General features: G+C 57.9%; 1 protein-coding gene across 13 annotated transcripts in view; it reads left to right on the plus strand.

The window, feature by feature from the left end:
- The window catches only part of TXNRD2 (thioredoxin reductase 2), a 90826-nt gene extending 70937 nt beyond the window's left edge, over nucleotides 1–19889 (plus strand). For 4 of the 13 annotated variants that reach the window (XM_043987727.1, XM_043987651.1, XM_043987741.1 and 1 more), the window contains 6 exons: nucleotides 2104–2199; nucleotides 2445–2537; nucleotides 11079–11150; nucleotides 12864–12961; nucleotides 16848–17169; nucleotides 19197–19889. In XM_043987727.1, coding sequence (XP_043843662.1) covers nucleotides 2104–2199; nucleotides 2445–2537; nucleotides 11079–11150; nucleotides 12864–12961; nucleotides 16848–16971 — 483 coding nt within the window. In that variant the 3' untranslated portion in view covers nucleotides 16972–17169; nucleotides 19197–19889. The other 9 variants (XM_043987706.1, XM_043987696.1, XM_043987668.1 and 6 more) reach the window with 9 other exon arrangements.
- The last annotated feature ends 254 nt before the right edge of the window (nucleotides 19890–20143 follow it).

Below are 20143 nucleotides of genomic sequence, written 5' to 3' on the forward strand. Positions count from 1 at the left end.
GGCCCTGGGGTACCACAGGGATTCCAGCTGCTCTCATCATGATGTTAGCTGTGGTCATTTCCCAAGGAGAGGCCACAAATGCCAGGCACACACATTGTCAGCAGCATTACTGGTGAGCACTAAGGGCCAGAGATCTGACGTCTGCCTGGACAGGGTGGCCTAGACTAAATGGAGCGCGGCTCTCCTGCGGGCAATGGGGAAGAGAAAGATTCAGAGAAACAGGGAAGACTTGTGTGAACTGGTGCAGGGGGAGGGTGGCGAAGCCGGCGACCGCTGGGGCGTCAGCCTGCTGGGAGCCGACTGCTGGAGCAAAACAAACTGTATCAAGAGATTTAGTCTCCTGCCCTTCCCTCATGAAAAATGTGGAGAGGTGGTTATTCCGTACCCCCTCTTCCCAAGGAGCCACCCCCTAATTATCGGGGCAGTGCAGCTGTGTGGGGCGCTATCTCACGAGGAGCACATCCTCTTCTTGTGAATGGGATAGAAGACCTGATTATTTAAGGGGAGGCTCTTGTGTATGTTCTGGCCGCACTCCACCCTCAGATAACACCATTGTTCTTGGCCCATTGGTCAGGCTTTCCTCTGGAGAGCCTGAGAAGCTGGAGCCCAATACCCGCCTGCCCTTTATCGGAGAACGTTCCAATCCAAGTCTCCCACAGTGGGCTCAGCATCAGCCTGGAACTCAGACGGGCTCTGAGGATGAGGCCGGTAGGAGCCAAGGGGCCCAGGGGCCCGACCTGTCCGAGGAGTCCCTGGCGATGTCCGAAGGATCCTTCGAAGCTATTCGTGCCAATGGGAATCTGTGCTTGGCTCCAGGGTGGACCAGAAAGCCGTGTTTAAGTAGATCTTGTGCTCTGTGTACATGGATGTTTCAGTCATTAGTCAAGCTTCATGGTATGCAAGGCATTGCTTTCACCATTTTATCTGCCCTTCCGATCTCCCATTCATTTTTGGAATGCCAAAACAACATCTGTATTTCCTGCTTCCCCAGTGATTGGCAGCCGTGTTTCAGGCAAACGTGTGGAAGAAAAAACCCTTGGCAGGCCCCGTCTGGTCAGTGGTCTGCACAGAGCGGAATGGCACAGGGGTAGCTAGAGACTTGATGGGGAGGACGGAGACTGAGGAACGTGCCATGGCCTGGGAGGGAAAGGCCATTTCTTGGTTCTGATCCAAACGGGTAACAAGGATGCAGGCCCAGCAGTGTGGCTTCAGGTTGCTGTTCTGGAGAAAAGCTGAATGCTGGCCCAGTGGCCGTGGGCTTCCCGAGTGGGGGCACAGAGGACCCGAAGGTGGCCCTGGCCAGATAGCTCAAGGCCCTAAGCTTGGCCAAATATTTCATCTCGGGATCTTCCCCTGAGCACAGAGGGGGAGAGGGAGGGAAAAGTGGGGAAGAGCCAGAGAGATTGGAAAATCATTGGAGTTAACCCATAGCCCCGAGGTTTCTGAGGGCGAGTCTCAAGCCTGAAATAGTTTTCAAATAAGTGTCCTTGGATCCTTTGCTCAGACCCTGCCCGATGCCATGCAGGGAGAAGCCGCCTTCCCACGGGCCTGGGCCTCGCTCGGCCTGCCTGCTCATGTTCCCCCAAGCCTCCTTCAGTGATCCTCTTTTTGGGGGAGGGAATGAAGGGGGTCGGCTGTGGTCTCCACAGTTCAGGGAGTGTCCAGCGAGGCAGCCCCCAGTTTTTGCTTCCCGTCAGTAGCCCAAGGCCCCACAGAGAGCTTCAGTAGCTTGTCTGGGCTCTCCCCAGCAGCACGTGTCAGGTGGCCTAGCCATTGTTTTATCCTCAAAAACAGCCTTTTTTCACACTGCTTCTCACCTAAGTTATCTCTGGAGACATTCGGTAGCCTGGGCTACCCCGCATCCTTCCATGGTCTCTCCTCCTCCTGAGATCTCATGGCCAGAAGCCGTAAAAGGGAGTCTTGGCCCATCACCCCCAGGATGCCACCAGGCAATGGCTGCCCGTGAACCGGGCAAAGGAGCTGAGCCCCGGGGAAAGGAGAGGTGAAGGGGGGATCACCCCAAAGCTCCACGGGGATGGGGGGGTGGGGTGGAGTTGGGTCCATGCAGTTCCCAGCTGCAATTAACTGTGAGCTTTTGTCCAGGGACGTCCTGAGCTGACACCCACCGCCATCCTGGCAGGGAAGCTGCTGGCCCGCCGCTTGTTCTCCCAGTCCACAGAACTCATGGACTACGACAATGTGAGTCATCCCTGTTCTGACAGAGAGGCAAGTCGGGTATCTGAGGTTGTCCTAGAGACGTGGGTCTCTCTGTGTCTGTGTCCGTGTCTGTGTGTGTGTGAATGTGGGTGAGTCTCTGCGTGCATGAGTGTGTGTCTCTGTGTGTGAGTGCCTGTGTCTGTCTGGGTGTGATGATGCTGGACACTTGCCTGCCACATCTGCTCTTCCTTGGCCAAGCGTAACGGTTGCCTTTGTTACCCCTTCAGGTGCCCACGACAGTCTTCACCCCCCTAGAATATGGTTCTGTGGGGTTGTCAGAGGAAGAGGCCGAGAAGCGCTATGGCCAAGAAAACCTCGAGGTACATATGGGGCAGCACAACGGGGGAAGGGGAGGGACTGACGCGGGCCCAGGCTGGTGGGTGATTCCCCTGCCGTGGCCTGATGTGGAGGGTGGCATCTGCTCCCACGCCAGGACGGCAGCAGGATAATGGGGAGCTCCGGGCAGCGACGTGGGTCACTGGAAGCTCAGATGATGATGGGGCCGAGGTGGCTTTTTCATCTGACTCAGAGAAACCCTTTGCCCTGAGACAAAGGCCATTGACACGTGGCTCTTATGTGGTTGTGGGGTTCAGTGGCCTAGAAACGGGAGCAGCCAGTGCTTTTCATCTGCGGCCTTGTGGAATGGTCAGACTCAAGCCGCCTCTGGCAGAGTCATCACGGCCAGTCCAAAATGGCAGATTTCTAGGGCGCTTGGCGTGTCCTGAGATGCTGCCAGTCACCCCGGTACTGGTCCTCCTTTGGAGCCGTGAGAAGGGTGGGGGTCACACAACATGAAGATGAAGCCAATTCCCCACCCCCTCTGGGGCGGTGCCAGGCTGGTGAGGCTATAGCTCTTCTTTCTTCTCTGGGATTTGAGAGCCACAGCCCGTCCTGGAATTCTGGGCGATCGGCAGACGAACACAGACCCCACTTATCCCAGAGATGGAGACCGGAGAAGCCTTTGACTGAGCCTGGGCTTGGCACAGCCCCACAGTGCCAGTGCCCTGCCTTCTTGCACCCTGATTGGAGCGTGGATGCCAGGCTTGGGTGTGGCTCAGCCCCCTGAGGGCCTGTGGTCTGAGGTCAGCCATTCTTCTCAGAGGTGCACTCAAGGGCACCATGTGTTAGAAGCTCCTCTCCCAGCAGGGCCCTGGCAGAGCTGCCCTCCTGGTGCCCAGCATGGACATGGGGCAGGGGGCCCACCTGGTCGGTCACATGCGTATGTGAAAGTGCGCTTTGGTGTCTGTGAGTCAGCTGTCACAAGGTCAGATGCCTTCCAGGTGTCTGATTGCATCCTCCTTTGAGTGACAAGCGTCTCTCCTCCTCCCTGAGGGACCCCTGGGGGTGTGGCTGCCCTCCCTGGGCCCCATGATGCCTGCCCAGAACAGCTCTGCAGTGGCCAGAGAACAAGGCTGGGAGGGGCCTCTTCAGAGAGGGGACTTCAAACCTGGCCCAGGTGCCTCGTGTCCTTGAGTTCCTGAGGTCCCCAAGGGCTTCTTATGCAGTGGGGGCTGCCTGCACATCCCCTTCTCTGTGGGGCTCCTTGCCCCTTCCCTTCCTCATCCCTGGATTCTCCCCCTGCCTTTCTCAGGCTGCCCTCCTGCCGTGGGCCTCCTACCCTATTCTACCCTTGGCTGCGGTGCCGGTGGTACAGAAGCCCCCTTTCCATTGTCACTCTCCTCGCTCACCCACTTTGTTCTGTCTGCCATGTCAGCGGTCAAGCCTTCTGCTTCCGTCTTGAGACCTGCCTCAGTTAGTTCAGATGACCCGGCCTTGCCCTTTCCAACAGAGACCTTTTTCTCCAGTCTATAGACGCCCGAGGCCAGGATCTCCCTGTATCCCAAGACCGGGGACCTCACTCTCTCCCTTGGTCAGGGATCTCTCTTCTCCCAAGGCCGCCCATCTCCTTCTGGAGACCTCGCCATCACAAGCACATCTTTCCTAAGGCCCAGGCCAGATTTGTCTCTCTGCAGCTCTCCTCATTGTTCCCTGTTCTGCCCTGGGACCAAACAGAAGGTCTGCTCCCTTTTTTCCATGACAACCCCACAGATACTCGAACCCGGCCCTTGTATCCCCCTAAGTCTTCTCTCTGGACCAATATATCCCCGGTTTCTTCAGCCAGTCTCAGAGAAGGAGTTTCAGGCCCCTTGGCATCCTGGTGGCCCTCCCAGCCCCCCCCCCCCCGTGGGGCTCTGACTCCGAGTGCACAAGGCAATGGGCTTTTCCTGCCCTGGCGGTAGGCTCAGCGCCTGCTTCAGAACAGTTGGATCCCCCTGGTGACTCATTTGGCTTGCATTGCACCAAGACCTCCTTATCTTTTTCACCCTGCCTCCACAGTCTTGTCTTGGGAAGTGCCCAAGTGTTAGGCTTTACACTGAGCACTACTGAGTCACTTACACACTATTGAATGTTGGGGGGGGGTTGGCTCAGGACTCCTGGAGCCCCATCTGCCCATAGGCCTTCCCAATTTCATTATCAGCTCATGTGAGGAGTCTCACATTCCCCTTCTATTTCTGGCCAAGGACTTTCAGGACAAAAAGCCAAGATTTCTCCCTTCAAAAGCCACACCCACAAATCCCTCCATCCCCTCCTCCCTTGGTAGATGACCATGAGACTTTGAAGTAGAAGGGACCTTAGAAAGAATCTAGCCCCATTCTCCCCATTTTCCAGAGAAAGACTGAGGCCCTGAGAGATCCCTCTGGTCATATGTAGCTGAGCTAGGATTGGAACCCAGGTCTTCGCACGGGGCCCTCGGCTTCCCCCACCAGTCCACTTGGGTGGAGCATGCCCCATTGGCTCCCTTAGCCACTGCATGAAAAAATCTGGAGTCATAAAGTCCAGAGAGCTGAGCTCATCCCCAAAGTTCCATGTGGTCCAGACCGCTGAAATCAGGACTGACGACGCTCTGTTCTTAACTGCTGCCAACGGATAGGGACCCTTGGCGCGGCCTGCTGGGGTCGGTCTGCAGGCTGCCTCTCTAGCCTGGGTCTTCAGGATCGCCACAGTGGGGGGGGGGGGGGGCTTGCTGCCCTCATGTGACCTTTGAGGCCCTCCGCCCAGGACTGGGCCCCGGTGCATAGCCTCGCTGGATCCGGGGGACTGTGCCTTCCCTGGCATCTCCAAAGCACCCCTCACTCTCTTGTCAAAGACCTCAGAGGCCCCTTAGCAGGCGCTGGGCTTCTTCCCATCTGTTTCTCCCAATTGCGGGGTACCCCTGGGCATCTGAGGAGGAGGCCAGGGGCAGATGCTGGCTCTGACCAGCCCAGGGGCGGCTGGCACCGCCCCACAGCCCCTGGCCATCTGGCAGCGGGCTTGGAAAGGAGACTGCCGGGGCTTCTGGGCCACACCGAGCCCTGGCATCGTCCGCTCCATGGACTTGCTCACCTCTCGGGCCCCCTTTTACTCCCCCCCATTAATGTGTCACAGTCCTGACAGCTGGGGCTCCCTGGGGGCTGCTTTGCTGATCCGCTTTGATCGTGCCGAGCGTATCGGGCCACATTTGGGGCTGTTGATTCGTGTTCCATGATGGGGAGCGGCCAGACAGGCTTTGTTTGTTTTTCTTTCCGCACTGTTTGAGTCAGACCCATGTTCTCTGAAGCTCAATTAATTGCTAATAGCTGCACAGCACATGTGAGAGGCCGGCTCATTTGTTACCCTGGCGGGCCTCAGAAGGGTCTACACCCGCACCGTAAATGTGGGCGGCCTGCGCCCCCTCCTCCTCTCCAGCAGAGCCCCAGGCCCAGCTTTCTGGGGGCTTCCCGAGGATGGAAATGGAGGAAGCGGCAGGGGGCGGCGTGGCTATCTAGCAGGGCCCCAAGAGTCTGCAGCTGCAGGGGCAACGCTTGCTTTTGTGCTTCCCCTTTGCAACCCAGAAGTTCCTTCCAGGCCTGGAAGCGCTCCCTCCATTGCCCGGGTGGCTCCGAGCCTCCTTTCCCAGCCTCTTCTTAACCGCCTCATTATATCTGCTGGGGAGTCTTCATGCAGAATGGGGGCATCGGATGAGACAGCTCCCAAGGCCGGATCCCAGATCCAGAGCTGGAGAGAACCTCTGAGGCCATTGAAGCCAGCTCATACCCAGTGAATGTCTGAGACAGGATTCGAATTCAGGTCTTCCTGACCCAGAGCTCTATCCACTATGCTAATCTGTGGTCCCTGCATCCACCCACCCCAAGAGGTTCTGAGGACACAGGAGGGAAGGCCCAGGTGGGGAGGAGGACAGCAAGGATCTTCTGGTCTGGGGCACTGATCAGTGGTCCTGCTGGGCCATGAGCTCTTCTGTGGCAGTGACCATATCTCCCCCTGTCTCCATCTCTCTCTCTGTCTGTCTCCTTCTGTCTCTGTCTCTATCTCTCTGTCTCTCTCTCTCTCTCTCTCATTCACACACACACACAAACACCAACCCTCAGCTCAGGCCCTTACAGACAAGAGCTTCTCCCATAACTTGGTTGTCCTGGGCCCAGCTGACATGGACAGGTCAGTGCTCTCTCCAGAAGCAGGCACTGTCCGTCTCTGACACCGGCTGCTGCCTTTGGTGGCAGCCTGGTACCCATGAGCCAGGGCAATGGCTGGGCCCCTGCACAGTGCCCGAGCTTTCAGGGATGCCCCCAGTCCATGACAGCACTGAAGGGTGGGAGGGGCTGGGTGGTTCTTCCCAAACTGGCCAAGCACCTGGGGCCAGCCAGGCCGCTAAGGCTGTACCAGGCAGTGCCTGTCGAGTGTGCAAGCACGCTGGCCTTTCCACACAGCCCAGTTTTCTCCGGGAACCCCCCCTCTGCCAGCCCAACGGGAGCTGCTCGAGCTGCCAGGGACCACACTCATCACCCCCGGGCAGACTCAGCAAGGCCAGCCCTCGGATGACAGACACCCGCCTGGCCCTCCCCCAGCTGGTCCTGGGAGCTTTGCCAGCCCAGCAGGACCCACCGGTGCTTGTGTTCTTATGCCATGGCCTTGGAAAGCCCCAAGTTCCCACCGTGTGCCCAGGAGGCAGCAGAAGAGGCCTCGGGTGGAGGAAGAAGCAAGGAGTCTGTTTGGGAAGCTCTCCCTCTTGGGGGAAGAGGCATCAGGGCGTCACCTTGTCTTTAAAGGGCAGAAAGAACGACGAGAGATGCACGTGTTCTGAGCCAACTCCTTGCCAAGAGTGAAGAGCTGGCTGCGGCTTGGGGCCACATGGACAGCTGACCACTTTGGCCAAGGATGCACGTGCCAGGCAGGAGCCACGGCTTCATGTCCAGCCCTCATCGGCTGCTCAGGCTTACCAGGAATCATCAAGTTCAGAAAGAATTTGTGATCAAGGAGAACGGAATGAGGCCCAGGGTGGCGTGCCCCCTCAAGTTGGGGAGGGAAAATTTCAGAGAGGATTGGTGGCGTCCCACGGCCTAGGTGTTCTAGAGGAGGTCAGTGTGGAAGGGACTTACTGAAGAGAAGGGGGGGAGACGTCCCGAGAGAGCAGGGGTGGGGGGCACCGGACACTCAGATGGGGGGCGGGGGCAAGATGTGTACAGATGATAACACAGGTAATGGGGGGCAAGCTTAGGAAGAGCCATGGATAATGAGGGGGCCCCCATGGGACCGAGTGAGGGCAGATGACACACTTCCCAAAAAGGAAAGAATTCACCCCAGATACGGACCCAGGAGCTTGGCTTTGATGGTCAACAGAATCGGCCGTCTTGTCAGCGGGATGGAGAGTGGTGAGCCCCAAGGGCCAGCCTGGCTTCAGCGAGACAGACCATGTCAGATCCCCATGGTGCCCAGCATCCCCGAGCTTGCTGGGGATTCTCTGTGTTGCCCCCAGGGTGCTTGATGGGACCTCCCAGGAGAAGACAAAGGGACAGAGACTGCAGGACAGCCCAGCGCACACCATCCAGGACTTGATGAATGACGACATGAAGTGCCGTGGGCTGCGGTCCGGGCATCTGCCTCTTCCTAGATGGCAAAGAACCTTTTAAAAAGCGATCGCTGCCTCCACGAAGTAGGTTCCCTTTACAAACATGTATGTGTGTAAGGGCACGATGCCGAGAAAGGGCCCATCCGTGTGCTTCTCCAGGTGAAGCACTGTAAGGGGCTAAAATTCTCGCTAGTCTGTCTAAAATATCTAATGAGTGGTTGCCCCCCCATGGCTGCTGATGTGTTTGTGGGTGACGGATAAAGGCAGAGATGGCTGGCTCCCACGGGCAGAACCTCTTAGGATAAATTTAATAGGGAAGATGTAAGGACCTAATTGGGTTCAGAACCTGACAAGACCGAGGAGGCAAAGTCAGACAAAAAGATCTGCAGATTGTAAGCCCCCAAGGGCAGGCAGCGTTTCATTCTGTCCTTGTATCACCAGTGCCCAGTGCTTTGCTGCTTGCCGCCACCGCTGCTGCTCATAATGGTGTTGGTGATAAGCAATAATACCACCAGGTAGCATTTATAGAGTGCTTTGAGGTGTACAGAGCACCCTACAATTATTGTCTCATTTGATCCTCACAACAACCTGGTGAGGTAGGTGGTGGTGTCATTCCCGGGCAGGCAGAGATTCAGTGACTTGCCCAGGGTCACCCAGCTAGCACTTGGACCCCAGTCTTTGTACCCATCCAGCTGCCACTTTGTGCCTGCTCAGTGTTCATGGGATTTTCTCTCTCCCCAGGAGCCCACCAGCTCTTTTCAGGCAGGGATGATCTTTGGGCAAGCACTGACTGGGCTCCTAAAGTTCAGCACAGTTAACGAGCATGCGTGGTGGGCACTGGAGGAGATGTGGGTGAGGCCTATGTCGTCTCTGTCCTCCAGCAGCTCATGGTCAGACAAAAGGCCAGTCTGGGCCTGGGCAGCCACAGCCATGTTTTGTCCTCCCCACTCCGGCACTACCTGGTGCAGGTCCTTCTTGCTGCTCTCAGCCCCTCACAGTAGCCTCCTTGTTGGCCTCCCTGCCCCAGCCTCTCTCTCTGGCCTGTGTCTGTTCCACCTTCCCAACATTCTTGCTCCTCTTCCCACCTATGCCTGGGGCAGCCATCCTGGTGTTCTTGCTGTTCCTCACAGGGAACACCCGTCTCCCGCCTCCAAGCCTTTGCAGTGCCTGGCCCCCTGCTTGACTTTCAGTTCCTCCTTACCTCCACTTCCTACACTCTCCCCTTTTCCCTCCAAGACTCAATGCAGCTTCTGTGTGAGACCTTCCTAGGAACGCCCTGCCCGTCCCTCGCCCCACCAAGGCTGCCACTGTGCATTAGGATGGGGCCTCCCCAAAGTCACTCCCTGCCCCCCACATCTCTGTCCACCTGGCATCATCCCTGCTGAGCTGTCATCGACGGGTCACTCAGAGGGACCCCACAACACTTACAAAACTTGGACGAGCAGGTCGCCTCCCTCCTCTTGCCAAGATGTTTTATCCATTTCAAATAATGTCCCAAGGGCAGCTCAAGGACCCTCGGCTTCTTTCATCTGTGACTGACACAGACACTACCTGCCTGCTGCTTACCACATGACCTTTCATCCCTGTCTCTGGTGCGGGCGCTGTCCGAGGTGCTGGAGCCACAGAGAGAAGCCCCTGTCCTCCAGGAGCCGTAGAGAAGCCCAGACGTAAGCCGGACAACGTAGAAGATAGCTGTGAAGGCCCACGGACGAGGAGGGTGCGAACCGAGCTTTGGAGCACCCTGAGTGGCCTCGGTCGGCGTGGCCTGTGTAGGCATCGGCATGGGACGTCCTCTGTCTGGACTCTTGGCTGGAAAAGTAGGCTGGAGCCAGACGGAGAAGGCCGCTCTGAGCCCCATCACCTCCCCCCATGACCTGGGCTGCCCCTCAGGGCGCTGTCCTGACCCCCCCCACCTGGGCTGCCCCTCAGGGCGCTGTCCTGGCCCCCCCTTCGCTCCGTTCTCTCCCTCATTCATCTCATCGACCCCCGCAGGGCCAACCGTCGCTGCTGTGCAGATGACTCCCGCCCTTTCCCAAGGCTCCTTCCTCCCTGATACCACCTTCAGCTCGGGCCCCTCCTGAGCTCCCCTGGCCGCTGGATGTGATGGAGGCATCCCAGAGACGACCCGGTATTGGAGGACAAGGAGCTAAGGCCAGAAGGTACCTGCTGGTTGTGTTGGTCAGCTGTGGAGTCAGGTCTTTGAAGGGAAGAAAGCAGAGCCAGCACAGAGGAGAGGGCTGAAGGTGGTGGGGAGTGAGGCAGAGGATGGCAGCTTGGGATTGGAATGCTCAGCACCAGGACAAAGCCATCCCTTTGTCAGTGTGGTCCAGCTGGAGCACCAGGTTCATTTCTGGGTGACGCAGTTTACAGAGGACGTGGATAAGTGAGGAGAGACGGAGAAGGACAACCAGGATGGAAAGGGGCTGGGAGTCCACGAAGAAGCTGGGGAGGTTCGGCTAGGAGAAGAGAAAGCTCAGGGACAGCAAGAAAGCCATTGTCAAGTTTCTGAAGGCCTGTTGCTTGGAAGAGCAATTCGATTTGTTCCATCTGGGCGCAGAGAAGAGAACTGGGCACAATAAGGTGACACAGCAAGGAAAATGTTTAGGCTCAATGACCGCCTTCCTAATGATGAGAAGCGTCCCGAAGTGGAGTGGGCCATCTGGAGAGGTAGTGAGCTCCCTGCCTGGCGAGGGGCTGGACCAGATGGCCCATTGAGATCCTTCCACATCTGAGACCCGAGGGTGCCTCTAGCAAGAGACCAGGGGCACCCACCCTGCCTTGAGCCAGTAGAGGCCACCATGGGTGGAGGCTGGGATCCTGTGGCCCATCATTGGGAGGACCTGGGATTGACCAAGGGGCCTCCTATGCCTAGATCATACCAGGCATCTCTGGCATCGCCTGGAAGCTCGAGTTTCTGGATGACTAATTGGGCACAGGGGGCACACTTGGCATTCTTTAACCATAACCTTTTTTTCAGGTGTATCATGCGTATTATAAGCCTTTGGAATTCACGGTGGCTGAAAGGGACTCCTCGCAGTGCTACATCAAAGTGAGTATCAGCACAGTGGACAGCATCCCTCCCAACAGTCCTGTGAGGCGTGTAGGGCAGTGGTCCTGTTTGGCCAGGAGCCCCAGGCTAGAGAAGCAGTGACTTACCCAGGGACACACAGCTAGCAGGGGGCAGGGCTTCTGCCTCCAGCACACTAACCATTCAACTTTCCAGTGCCAGCCAGGTGCCCGAGCACCAGGATCCTCCACGCTCTGCCAACATTCCCCTGAAGGAAGCCATGGGGCTGGACATGGCCTCTCAGAGAGCGCGGAGCTGTGGCTCGAGCCCCTCTTTGGCTCTGGGCAGCGCCAGGCTGGCACTTTCCTTGGGTTGTGGGGAGGGAGATGCAGCCTCCTGAAGGTTTCGCTGAGCCTCAGCCATTGACCATGGTCTCTCCCCTAGATGCCTGGATTTCCAGACCCAGCCTTAGCAGGTGTGCCCCCAAGTTCCACAGAGAGAGAACAGACTGGGTTTTCTTGGAGCATTCCTGAACTTGGCCTTCAGGTCAGGGTAGCCTGGCAGGAAAGCATTGAGCAGAAGTGTGGGCAGAAGTTGAGACCTCAGGGAGCAGCTAGGTGGTGCAGTGGATAAAGCACCGGCCCTGGATTCAGGAAGACCTAAGTTCAAATCTGGCCCCAGACACTTGACCCTTACTAGCTGTGTGACCCTGGGCAAGTCACTTAACCCCCGTTGCCCCACAAAAAAAAAAAAAAAAAGTTGAGGCCTGAGAACTTGCTCCCCACAGTCTGCTCCCCTTATGTCTACATGGGTCTAGGGCCCCATCTGGAAGAGCATGATGTGGCCTTCTCGGTCAGAGGAGCAGATGGGCCCAGCGAGGCAAAGGAGCCCAGTGCCTGTGGCATCATGGGCAAAAAGTGGCAGAGCCAGAACACCGTGAGTCCGGGGCCTCGGACTCTAGTTTCTGTCCCCACTAACCACAGGGATGTTGTCCAGCCTGGGACAACTGCCTGGGAGGCTGGGGCGTCCCTTTAGGACGTGCCCTGGTCTCCTTGGAAAGTGACCACAGCTTCAAAAGCCACATGGCTTGGGGGCCGACGACTCAAGTGGCCTCTTAGCAGCTCCGGGTGATCTTGTGAGTCATCTGACCACCTGGACCCTCAGTGTCCTCATCTATAAAACAAGGCCATCAGACTGGCTGACCTCCCAAGCCCCTTCCAGGGCTAACCCTCCACCCCCTCAAACACCATCTGTGGGTACCTCGAGAGGCGGCTAGTCCGTGAGGCAATCCAAGCTGACCATGTCATCCATAATTCACAGGTTTTATCCTCAGAGAGGATCTAGCAGCCAGCGTTGGTTCTAGACTCTAGCGGAGGCACGCTCCCTGCTGCTTTTGCCTGGTCCTTGTGCATCACTTACAGTGCCGAGGGTAGCCAAGAGCAGGGGCCGGGCTTGGGTTTGGGTCGAGCCAAGCCAATGATGAATTTGGTATAAAATCATCAGGAAGGGGGCTTCTCTCAGCTTAGCCCTGACCCTCCCCCCTGCTCGCCCTTGAGAGTGTGTCCGGCTCTGCCCAGCTTCCTCCCCAGCCCCATAGGATCAATTCCCTCCACTTCTCCACGCGCCCCAGCTGGGCCAGGCCACGCTCCCCGGAGTTCGTGGGCATGAAAGGACAGAACCTTGGTGTGTCAGTGACGACGGGTGGGTGGGCCGGCCGCACCCTCCCTAGAAGATGCAGCTGCATCTTGTTTTCAGATGGTGTGCTTGCGCGAGAGAGATCAGCAGATTCTTGGTCTTCATTTCATCGGCCCCAACGCGGGGGAAGTTATTCAAGGATTTGCTCTTGGGGTAAAGTAAGTACAAAAGAATGCCTGACGTCCTCCTCCTCAATTATTCTGAGATTATAGAGCAGAGCTGCCCGATTTTGGCAACACTGCAGTTGAAAAGACTCCATGTTTTATGTTACTTTTATGTAGTATTAGGCATATTTTCTGCAAAAATACTTCAGGTCTTTATTAAGATACCAGAGGGTTAGTTCAAGAAGATCCCAGCTTTCTTCTTCAGCCAAATGTTATTCAACCTCCCAAAAAATCTTTTCGAGTGCCCCCCCTTCCCTCCGTGGCTACCTTGGGGGCCCCCCGGAAGAGGCAGCTCTTCCCCTCGGGCCTTCTGAGGCATTGCCAACCTTCAGGTGATGGCATGTGTGCCTACTGTGCGCAGGGTACACATGCCATGAGGAAGAAGACTGCTCTTGGGCAGCCTGGCCCCCTGAGGCCTCATTTCTGCCCTCTCCCGGGCAGAGCGTGTCCCTTGCTCTTCCATGCTAATGCTCAGGGTCACTGTGAGGGGGGTGATTCTTCCTCCCGGGAGCATAAGGAAGAGGTTCCCACTTATCTCTGCTATGTAGCAGAGCCCTACGCCAGCTGCATCTGCCATGCTGCAGAGAACCATGTGGGGGCCCCTGCTCCTCCCTGTACCTCAAGGGCATCTTCCTGGCCATAGGGAGGCTCTGGGGAGTGAATAGAATCAGAAGTCACTTGAGCAATCCCCCTCCCCCAGACACATGGCTCACATTCTTCAGACCATGCCCCATAGCTGCCTTGGGGTCTGTGCACCCATTCAAAGCGGATTCTCCCTGTCAGAGCCGCCTGTGCCCTCCAAGATGGCCAAGCTCCTATCAGGCCTGGGCCCGGGGCAGGGCCCCCCACAACCCTGGGCAGCCACAGGAAGCGTCTGGGGGCACGGGGCAGCCTCTGGAGTGCTCCCCATCACCCTCCACCCTTGCCTCCCCACATCCCATCCCATCCGTGGGACTGTATCCTATCGAGTCCTGAACCAGTGAGTAACCCAGCAGACGGGCACTGCCTGGAGGGCACCAGCCAGTCCTCTCGCACGTCACCGCCAGCCACGGGTGGGTTTTCACTCCTTGAGTGACTGGAGTAAATGAGAAGCAGCCATGGGATTAGAAGAGAGGCCTCCCAACATGGGGGGGGGGGGCGGAACGCTGCTCCAGAACATTTGATTGAAATGGACCTTGAGATCACATGTTTTCGACATGTGTTTGTAGTCCATTAATTGCCAGGGGTAGAGATCCTTGAATGGCATTTTGCACGATGTCATCGTTTTGAAGTTGGGTCCAAAATAACCATTGGAAGGAGGTCCGGGTAAGGGGAGGCCCGCCTGCCTCGCACGTGTGCCGGCCTGGGCCTTGCGGTCAGGAGCCCAGGTGAGGCTTTCGGAAGGTCAGCCGTCACTCTCCACGGGGAGGATCTGGGCCTTAGAGCAGCAGCCAGAGGCCCAGCCATTTCTGGGCCTCTCCCCTCGTAGAACTCTGGGGAAGAGGCCATGTGCGGGGGCGTGTGCCCAGGGGAGGCTGACGCTGGTGGATCCCCTGAGGTGGGGAGTTAGGAGCTAGAACAGGGCTAACGCCCAGGCTGCCCCACACACAGGGAGCCCCCGAGAGCTGGGGCACCAAAGAAGGCGCCAGCCAGCTGAGACTGGAGAGTCAGAACAGGCCCAGCTTTCTGGGGAGCCCCATCTCCCAAAGGGAGGGGAGCAAGGGAACACACGCTCCTTAGTCCCAGAGCTGAGCAGTTTACAAATAGTATTTTGTTTGATCCAGAAAGCCAAAAGAAAGTGGACACAACTGCACTATACCCCCCTGGCCCCAGTTCCTTAAGACCTGATTAGTGAGGACTGATTGGAGCAGGTCTGTCTGCATTCTTCTGGATTCCGTATTTCGGGGACCCCCCCTCCTTTGGGGCCTCTTCCTGCACATGGGGGGCATATGGTGCGGGGCAGTTTTCTTAGTGGCTTAGGAAGAAACAGAGAACATAGTGGTCGGTCAGTCAATTAACAAGCCTTGATTAAGCGTTTTCTCTGTGTGCCCAGAGCTGTGCTAGGTGCCAGGGACACAGAAAAAGAACAGAACAACCCCTTCCCCCAATGCAGGAGGCAACAGGAACTCACTGGGGCAGAGGAAAGGTTGGCAGGCACCCTGGCTGACCATCGGGCCCCAAATGCTGGCCTGAGTCCAACAAGATGGAGTCCACTTGGGGAAAATGGAAGAGCGCGGGCCAGGGCTTGGAAAGGCCCCTTGGCGAATGCTGCAAGACTGGCAAGGCCATGGTTCTCCCCCGATGCCCCCGGGCATGGGGTGGGGGCATCTTTGCCAACAGGGTTGGCAGGGCAGTACCACTGTGAGGAGAGTTACCATTCCCTTAGACTGTCCTAGGAAGGGCTGGGCAGCATCCAAGGCTCAGGATGGATTGGCGCCCCTCGTTCTGCTCAGTCACACTCCTGGGCACGTGCTCTGAGGAGCTGGCTGGTGTCCAGTGGGGCACGGCCAGGATGAGAGTGGACCCCATGAGGAAAGGTGAAGGCACAGGGGAGGCTAACCCTGGAGGAGAGGGGCCTAGGGGCCTGGGGGCAGAGACACAATCCCTGTGTCCACATATTTGCAGGGTCTCTGCAGAACCAAGAACTCTGGGAAGAATGGCAGAGGCACAAATATAGACTTGATATGATGAAGGGGAGCAGTAACAGAGGAGAGGGGCTCACCACAACAGGTGCGAGGGGGATGGGAAAGAGCTGAGGGCCACCCCAGCCCCCAGGGGCCTCCCAGGATGGGCAGGTGTGGATGGGCCAGCTGGATCGGTGACAGGTAAGTGCAGACTCCTTGGGGTATTTGAGTGAGGGCAAGCCTCCAGACCCTGAGAGCCCTCCCGGTGTGGACAGGACCACCTTGGGAGCCGGCAGCTTCCCTCTCCCCAGGGGTCTTTGTATTCTGGGCAGGATGCCCGCTCAGTGACCACAAGACCCCTTTCCATGGAAGTGAAAACTCCTCTGGGTTTTCACCTGAAGCTCTTCAGGTTGGAAGGGCTGAGGTAGGTCAGGCTTTCTGGAAAACACCTTAGAGTCATGTGAGGAAAGGAACCAAAGCCCCCTGTGCCCTTTGACCCCGAGGAAGTCAGCCCCAGACATCCCGAAACATCCATTCACAGCAGCATTTTCTGTAGTCCTGGAACCTGGAAGGAAAGGGGCGCCTTTCGACTGAGGAGCCCAGGCAGAGTGTGGCCCCATGAGGAACGGAATGTTCTCGGGCATTAAGCAGGGAGGGGCAGGAAGGTTCCCTGTGTGAACAGATGGGGAGCACGGAGACAGCGCTCCACATCCTCCCCTCCTCCCAGCGCAGAGGTGGGGGACTCCCGGGGCAGAGTGTGGCACTCACCCTCAGGCTGGACTACACTTTGTTGTTGGTTGTGCTGGGCTTGGAGGAAGGGGCCCTCCCCAGAGATGACCCCATGCTGGGGAGACCTGAGGGAGGGCGGAAGGCAGAGTACGGATAGCCTCCTCCTGGGAGGTAACAGTGGATGGAAGAACCAGACGGGAGGGGGCCGAGGGGTGTCAGGGAGGACCCAGGAGGCAGGAAGAAGGAGAAATAGGCACAGTGGTGGAGGCAGCCAGGCTGGGCGAGGGCACACGGGGAGCCCGGAGAGGAGGGGTTTGCCAAAGAGGAGGACTTGGGAGCGAGGGATCTCTAAGACGTCTGCTCCAGACCACCCCCAGCCCCTCCCCAGAAAGGCTCGGCGCCTGCTCCGTGCTGGTCAGTCCCTGCAGGGCACCAAGAAGGAGGGGTGATCCCTGCCCCGCCCTGCCATGGATGGGGCTGCTGGGGATCCCCCAGGCCCCAGCCCCTCTAGACGACCTGCCCCCCACATCTGGCTCTGCCTTTTCTAGGTGTGGGGCCACATATTCCCAGATGAAGAGGACACTTGGCATTCACCCGACCTCTGCTGAGGAAGTGATCAAGCTGTGGATCACCAAGCGCTCCGGCTTGCCGTCCACCATCACGGGCTGCTGAGGCTAAGCGCCCATCCCTGGGTGAGCCCCAGGGGCCCCAGCCTGTCTACTGGAAGGAGCATCCCTCCCTGGCCACAATCCTGCAGCCTCCCTTGTCTCTGAGCCTCTCGGTCCATTCATTTCAGCACCTGTGATTCATTGGAACTTATCATGCACCCACCTGGGATCCATGCCCAATTACGGACTCTACTTCCCAGAGGTCAGTCGGATGGGACAGCTTGGAAGCCTGGCTAGGGCAGGTGGGGTCTTGGCTGGAGGGGGGGGCCTGTGTTTGGGCCGGGTCACCCAGATGAGGTGGGGTGGGGGGCTCTCGGGTTTGTCCCCCATGTCTTCCCCGAGTATCTCAGTGCTGGTCCCCACCCCCACCCCCTGGGAGGCATGAGGGCTACCCCAGCCTGCCTCCCGACACAAGCTCATCAGACCATTGGCCACAGGCTTCCTTCCTGCTGCTCAGAGGGTCTGCCAGGCCCTGCACCCTCCCAAGAGAATTCCAGCTCTCTGTCCAAGCAGTCACCCCCAAGTCAGCAAGCTGTGCTCCCCCTGCCTCACCAAGGGTCTTCATGAGCTGCTGTGGCCAAAGAGCATCCCTTCCTGCACCCTGGTGATGAGGGGACTAGGCCAACTGCAGGCCCGGGCTCGAAGCCCCCATGGGTGCCTTTGGCCCCTGGCTAAGCCCCAGGAGCCCAGCCTCTCCCTCCAGCTGCGGGAAGAGCACATGGGGGCATCCAGCCCCGCCCCCACCCCAGCCTCAGTGGCTCCTTGACTCAGGGGCAGAGAGCTGGTAAGCAGCTCTGTGGGACCCTCAGGGGCTCTCTGTTCAGGGCTGATTGGCCAGAGCAGGCTCTCCCTCAGGTCACTCCCATGGAGAGACACACGCATTTCACTGCATTTGGGATTGGGGGAATCGCTCTTTAAAACGAGCCTGTGCCAGTGCATGAGTTCAGCTCCTGCTGCCCGCCAGTCTCCAGGCTGGCCAGGAGGGGGAGATGCTGCCTCACTTGTGGCACGGCTGGGGACGGCTCCCAGGCAGGGCCTGGCTGGCAGGCAAGCAAGCGATTGCATACACAGGGAAGCGCCAAGACCCCCGCCCCCCCAGACCAATCACAGGGATGCCCGAGTCTCCCCTCCTCGACCCCTGAGCCCAGCCCTTTACCCCTTAGTGGGCTTAACTATTGGAGAAGTGGCAGGAGACCTGGGGCCAGGGCCTGCATGCCCTGGGGTGAGGCACTGGACCTGGGGTCCCCATTGCACTAGGAGGGGACGGACCAGGATGTCTAGAAGGCCTCTCCTGAAGAGAGCTTCTTCCCATTGGCCACCGAGGATAGGATGGTGCCCCAGTGCCTAGTATGGTGCCTGCTGCTGTATCCATCTACCCAGAATCATTCTCTTTAAGGACCCAGGCCCAGCCTTAGACAGTGCATCCAGGACCAGGACTCCTAAGGCCTCAGAGGCCTTTCTTCTGGGTCCCTTCTTTTCTCCAGGCTCTGGTCACCAGCTGCCCATCTCCCGGCTCAGCCAGCGACTTTGCTGAGAGAACCAGGGCCCGCGTTATGTGGGTAAATAGCTCTGAGAGCCTCAAGCATCATTTTCTTTATGCAACGTGAAATTTTGGTTAGGGTCCAAACTCCTCCTCACCCCTCCTCTTCTTCACCCTCCTCCTCTCCCTCCTCACCCCCTCCTCATGCTCCCCCTTGTCCTCCCTCCTCCCTCCCCCTCCTCTTCACCCCTGTCCTCACCCCTTCTTTTCTCCCTCTCCCTCCCCCTTCTGGTCTCTTCCTCCCCTCCCCCCTGCCCCTCTTCTCCTTCCTCCTCCCCGCCCCCCCCCCTTCCCAGAGTAGAAGCCTGTCACTGAGAGGCATGTGAGCTGTGGGTGCCTTTAGGTGAGAACAGAATTCCTCAGGAAGTACAGGGCTCCGCGTGTGCGTCCCAGCATCTGGTAGATAAGATTCCGCGCCCGTAGCTGCCTGCCAGCCAGGGAATGGTGTTAGGAGCAAAGCCAAGGCTGCCTGGCAGGCTCCCTGCGTGAAAGTGCTCAAGGGAGGGGGTGCCGCCCCCTTCTCTCCCCCCCAACTGCCAAGCGCCCATATCGCCTTTGATATACAGGAAGAGAGGACATCCTGAGGAAACACCATCAGAATATGAAGCCTGGCACAAAATGTTTTGTCGAGGGCCTTGGGAAAAAACCAAAGCAGCCAGACTGAAAAGAAAATTTGTATTCTTTTGCAGTGTTTTTCCAAGCCTGCAACATCCCCTGTGCCCCGGCCTACCTGCGTCTGTGATGGCGGTGGGAACGGAAGCGGGCCCTTTGTTTGAGTGGCAGAGATGCTGGCTGTGGTGACCACCGCTCAGTGCGGACAGCGGGCGGCCACTCCCCTCTGGGCAAGCTGGCCCTCCCAGGGCAGCCTCCAGTTTTGTGCATGTCCTCTGGGCCCAGGCTCTCGTGGGCACAAGGCATGAATGACAGGACTGGGCATCAGTTCACCATGTCATGCCCAATAAGCCTCCTCCCAGCACTGGGCAGGCCAAGGATCTGCTGATCAACAGGGTCGTGATCCACTCGTCCTTCTCTGAAAGAACTTACGGCCTGTGATCATCACAAGCATTCCTGAATCAGGACTGGATCCAGTGCTAATTTAGCCCAAGATATTTTCTCTGATAAAAACAAGGCAGGCAGGAATCCTCTTCCCCTTGTCTGTCTGCCCGCTCCTTCCTGACAGATTGCTGTGTGCTCCTCCAGGGATGGCACTTAGCTGGGGAACCGCCTGCCACTGGCAGGACGGATTCCCCCCCACCCCCAGTCTTCGTTTATGTCCAAATGCCAGACCATGACGACTTGAACAGAAACCCACCTGGTGGGCCGTGCAAGTCCGAGCTTTCCTGGTATTGTGTGTGTGTGTGTGTGTGTGTGTGTGTGCGCGTGTGTGTGCGCGTGTGTGCGCGCATGTGTATGTTTGACAGAGACAATCTGAATTAATTAATAAAGAAAGATTTTTTTATTCTCCACTCTGGCCGCTTCCGGACTACTCAAGATCCCCACATTAGATCAGCACCTCTGAAGGGGGCGTTACCCCAGGGCCCGGGCTGGGGGTGCACTGTGGGGGGCCCACAAGGGGTACGGGTGTGGTGGTGAGGGGAAGGGGCCCTTACTCTCTCTGCGTGTATCCCACAAGCTG

The sequence above is a fragment of the Dromiciops gliroides genome, chromosome 1 (assembly GCF_019393635.1).
Source record: "Dromiciops gliroides isolate mDroGli1 chromosome 1, mDroGli1.pri, whole genome shotgun sequence".
Classification (NCBI taxonomy): Eukaryota; Metazoa; Chordata; class Mammalia; order Microbiotheria; family Microbiotheriidae; genus Dromiciops; species Dromiciops gliroides.